The 4,925-nt window shown below is 50.1% G+C and overlaps 1 protein-coding gene across 2 annotated transcripts in view; it reads right to left on the minus strand.

The window, feature by feature from the left end:
* The window catches only part of col4a3 (collagen, type IV, alpha 3), a 39,595-nt gene that overhangs the window by 32,518 nt on the left and 2,152 nt on the right, over positions 1-4,925 (minus strand). For both annotated transcript variants that reach the window (XM_025002065.2, XM_025002066.2), the window contains exons 2-3: positions 1,739-1,795; positions 312-401 (exon numbers count right to left, since the gene is read on the minus strand). In XM_025002065.2, the coding sequence (XP_024857833.1) occupies positions 312-401; positions 1,739-1,795 (147 nt within the window). The remainder of the gene's footprint in view (positions 1-311; positions 402-1,738; positions 1,796-4,925) is intronic.

Below are 4,925 nucleotides of genomic sequence, written 5' to 3' on the forward strand. Positions count from 1 at the left end.
CCAATCAACCAACCAACCATCCAACATCATCTAACATCATCCAACATCATCCAACATCATCCAACATCATCTAACATCATCCAACATCATCCAACATCATCCAACATCCATCTAACATCATCCAACAACATCCAACATCCATCCAACAAAAAGCTCATTTTCTTTGTGGTTGTTTGTTTTTCACTATGAAATCTTGGATCACCTGCTACCATCTGACACTATTTCTACTACTTTTAGTACTACTACCACTACCACTACTACCACTACTACTACTACCACTAAGAAGAGGAAGAAGAAGAATAGATCAGTACCTTTTCTCCAGGTGGGCCTGGATTCCCCTCTTGTCCAGGGAAACCAGTCACTCCAGGAAGTCCAGGGTAACCAATAAATCCAGGTTCTCCCTGTGGAGACAGAAACAGAGATGAAGTTCTTCTCCTGCCCACTAGGGGGTGGGGGTGGGGGGCAGTGTCTGGGCTCAGGTGGTGTTCAGGTGTAGAGCCAGTCCTACTGGTTGTTTTCCAGCAGGACGTTTCATGCTCAGCCATGAGGAACCGTCCTTTTCTTGTCTTTGTCCTGCCACTGAGTTCACACCTGAGGGCACAGAGTTCACACCTGGGTGGTCTCTGATGCCACACCTGAGGGTCTGCAGTCTGCAGCAGCAACACAAAGACCACAGGATTCACTGCAGATGAGCTGAAGATATGGAAAAACCTGCTCTAAAAGCAGGAAACTCCAGGATGGTTTGAAATCAACTCAGATGTTTAAAATACAAAAGATGTATTTATTTTTTATCCCACATCAGACGGTTGGACCCTGAAGGATCTATGCCAAACCTCAGGAGAAACCTGCAGCTCAACTCAGACCCGTTACATCCAGACAACCCGTCATCAGAGGACCTGAGGGTTCTTCCTCAGAGGATTTCATGCATGTGCAGAGACAGCAGACCACCACAGGGGGCAGTAGAGTCAGGCAAATCCAGGAGACATAACAATGTGAGATTTTATCAGTAGAACGTTTAACGATGGTGGGGAGAGTGAGATGTTTCCTCAGAGAAATCAGACATCTTTGAATTTCTGAAGAAGAAATCCAGACAGATCCCAAACATCTGATTGTAGAGCAGCACAACTGTCTGACTCAAACACACCCTGCTGTCTCTGCTTTGTGCTCACATCTGAACACTTTACTGGAGCTCCGGGTTTTTCTCAGTTCTCCGAGCATTGCACAGTCTGACCTTCGGGGTGAATCTGCTGTAAAGATCAGCAGCTGTCTTAAATGTTTCCTCTTGTGAATAAACGATGGGCTCCAGATGACCTTTGACCCTTCCCAGATTGATGGGCAGCAGCAGCTGCTTCTCTGAGGTCATTGCTGATGTCTTTCCGCCCTGTCGTTGTGCTAACACACACCTGTCTGCTTCAGAAACTGCTGCCTTTCTACAGGTGCTCCCACTTTTTCACAAACAAATTGAGTTTTAAAAAATTATTTAACTAAAAGAAAAGAAAGATTTTTTACAATAAGAGTTTAGTTCATTTCTCTGTGCAGAGAAATTATCAAAATAAAATAAAAAAACAATCTAAATTTGACCAAATATCTGTAAATATGAGTGGAAAATGTTTTTATCACAGAACTATTGATGATAAAAATAAAGTTTTCTGTTCAGGGTTGTAATGTTCTGGATTTCAGTTAATTTTTCTTCCAGTAAAATAAAGAATAAATCAAACTCATGCTGAGATCTTCTCACCTTTTGACCTTTGACCCCATCACAGTGACAGGGAGATTTCCCGGAGCAGTGGCAAACCTGCAGAGAAACAAAACAAACAAAAACTTTACATTTTAAACAAACACATCACGTTCAAGTTCATCTGGGAACTCTCAGGTCCCTGGTCTCTGCTCCCTGGTCTCTAATCTCCGATCTCTGGTCTCTGCTCCCTGGTCTCTAATCTCCGATCTCTGGTCTCTGATCTCTGGTCTCTGATCTTTGGTCTCTGATCTCTAGTTTCTAGTCTCTGGTCTCTAATCTCTGATCTCTGAATTCTGGTCTCTGGTCTCTGGTCTCTGGTTTCTGATCTCTGGTCTCTGATCTCTGGTCTCTGATCTCTGGTCTCTGATCTCTAGTTTCTAGTCTCTGGTTTCTAATCTCTGATCTCTGGTCTCTGGTCTGTGTCTTCTTCCTGTCCTCTCAAACCTCCAGCTGGCTGAGGCAGATGCCCGGTCATCCTGAGCCTGGTTCTTGGTCTGGTTCTGGGTCTGGTTCTGGTTCTACTGGAGGTTTCTTCCCGTTCATGCTGGTCAGGATGGAGGATTGAATCGAAGTGAACAACCGATGGACTCTGCTGGTTTCCTTGGATCACTTTAACCTGGACTGTGGTCCCGTCTTGGACTGGATTGGACCTGTTCATCTTTGTTCTGAGCTGAAACTGAAGCAGGAACTGAGTCTTTAAAGTCTAGTCTTGTTAAAGTGACCCTCTTCGTAGGGAACGCACCTGAGAACCAGTTGGACGTTCATTGTTCTTTAAAACTAAACCGATTTCTTTCCCCTCGGTGGATTACAATAATCCCAGAACTGCAGTAACGTTTCATGACTCCCATCTGATTAAGATAAAGTCTGTGTCAGAACAGGACCTGCATCTCTTCCTCCGTCTGTCTCCTCATCGTCAGAAGATTGTCATGAACGGGGTTGAAGGAGGCGAACCCTGAGCGCAGACTCATATTGAGAAAACTAATTTATTGAGAAAATAAAGGGAAACCCAAAACAAAGGCTGACATGGCAGCAAAACCTAGACCAAATACAAAAAACATTACCTAACTAAACTAAACCTGAACAGACCTGAGACTAAAGATGAACCACTGGGAGACGAGAAGGCACGAGCAAACGGAACAGCACATCAGGGAGACAAGAGAATGACAATGAACCAGCCGAGAGGTAGAGAATGTGACCGGGTATTAAAGGCAGAGGGTGGTTAGTGGAAGTGGGCACAGGTGAGATGATTATGGAGCTAGAGGCAGGTGTAGATGGGTGAGAACGGGGAAGAGAGAGAGAGTGACTGAGGAGAAGTGAATGTTGGCTGAGGCATAGGGAAGAGACAAAACACAAACAATAAACTATAACTGAAACATGAAGACAAAACATAATTCAAAAACTCAGATCCTAACATTACCCCCCTCTCAAGGGACGGCCCTTGACGTCCCTAAACAAAAAAAACCTAGTTTGGGAGGGTGGAGGGGGAACAACAAAAATATAGGACGGCGGGCAAGAACAAAAAACAAGCAAAGAGTACTAACAAAAAACCGACCAGCAAGACTGGGGAAACAGACAAATACTCAAAAATAAAGGGCTGTAAGGGACAATTTCAGGGGGACGGCCCGGGCGCCGTCCACTGCGGACCCAAAGTCTAGGGGGACGGCCCGGGCGCCGTCCTCGGAGAGGCAACAGTCTTGGGGGACGGCCCGGGCGCCGTCCTCGGAGAGGCAACAGTCTAGTGGGACGGCCCGGGCGCCGTCCTCGAAGAGGCAACAGTCAAGGGGGACGGCCCGGGCGCCGTCCTCGGAGAGGCAACAGTCTAGTGGGACGGCCCGGGCGCCGTCCTCGGAGAGGCAACAGTCTTGGGGGACGGCCCGGGCGCCGTCCTCGGAGAGGCAACAGTCTAGGGGGACGGCCCGGGCGCCGTCCTCGGAGAGGCAACAGTCTAGGGGGATGGCCCGGGCGCCGTCCTCGGAGAGGCAACAGTCTAGTGGGACGGCCCGGGCGCCGTCCTCGGAGAGGCAACAGTCTAGGGGGACGGCCCGGGCGCTGTCCTCGGAGAGGCAACAGTCTTGGGGGACGGCCCGGGCGCCGTCCTCGGAGAGGCAACAGTCTTGAGGGACGGCCTGGGCGCCGCCCTCGGAGAGGCAACAGTCTTGAGGGACGGCCTGGGCGCCGCCCACGGCGGAACACAAGTTCAAGCGGCCGGATCAGGTGTCAACCAGGCAGGCGAGAGCGGAGCAGAGAGGAGCGAGGCGTCCTGCCAGACCCTCCTGTAGTGGCAGGAGCAGGGCAGTCTAACAGCCCCAAGGGTCCTAGGGGCCGACACCCCAGAGAGCATTATGACCCTGGAGGCTGCAGGGCGTGGTACCCGGGAGGTTCCTGAGGGCTCTGGGGGCTCTGCAGGCGACGCTGGAGGCTCAGAGGGTGGCGACCTTCTCCGGTGACGCCGTCTGCGTGGAGCTGGAGCTGCTGGGGGCACTGGGGATGCGGTGAGCGGCACGGGAGAGACTGATGGTGGCACGGGAGACACAGCAGCCACGGAGCGTGCTGCTGCCACCGGAGACCAGGAAATGCAGCCCCGGGCGTAATCCCTCCTGGCCCCATTGAGGATCTCATCCATCCCCGGGGACGTTTCGAGCCCCAGGTAGCGAAGTGATTCCCTCAGGAGGGCCTGGGCTGCCAAAAAACGCTCCCGTTTGTCCAGGGAGGTGGTCTCCACATCGCAGTATTTCCTCACTGCGATGTGAAGCCGGAGGAAATCCTCATCAGAGAGGTCAGCAAGAGAAAAAAAACCTGAGTCCGCTGGGTTCTGGTCTGGCTGGTTCATTCTGTCATGAACGGGGTTGAAGGAGGCGAACCCTGAGCGCAGACTCATATTGAGAAAACTAATTTATTGAGAAAATAAAGGCAAACCCAAAACAAAGGCTGATGTGGCAGCAAAACCTAGACCAAATACAAAAAACATTAACTAACTAAACTAAACCTGAACAGACCTGAGACTAGTGATGGGTCTGACAACACTGAAACCTCGGCGCACGTGCCGAGGAAAACAAGGCGAAGCCCTGTGTCGGTGCGCGTATCTCTTTAATGAAAACCACGTGACCAATACAGTTCCTGTGTCGTTTGGTTGTGAATGCGCCAAATTGTATTTATAAACAGAAAATGTATCGACACGTTTGTGGGT

The sequence above is a fragment of the Kryptolebias marmoratus genome, linkage group LG5, assembly GCF_001649575.2.
Source record: "Kryptolebias marmoratus isolate JLee-2015 linkage group LG5, ASM164957v2, whole genome shotgun sequence".
Classification (NCBI taxonomy): Eukaryota; Metazoa; Chordata; class Actinopteri; order Cyprinodontiformes; family Rivulidae; genus Kryptolebias; species Kryptolebias marmoratus.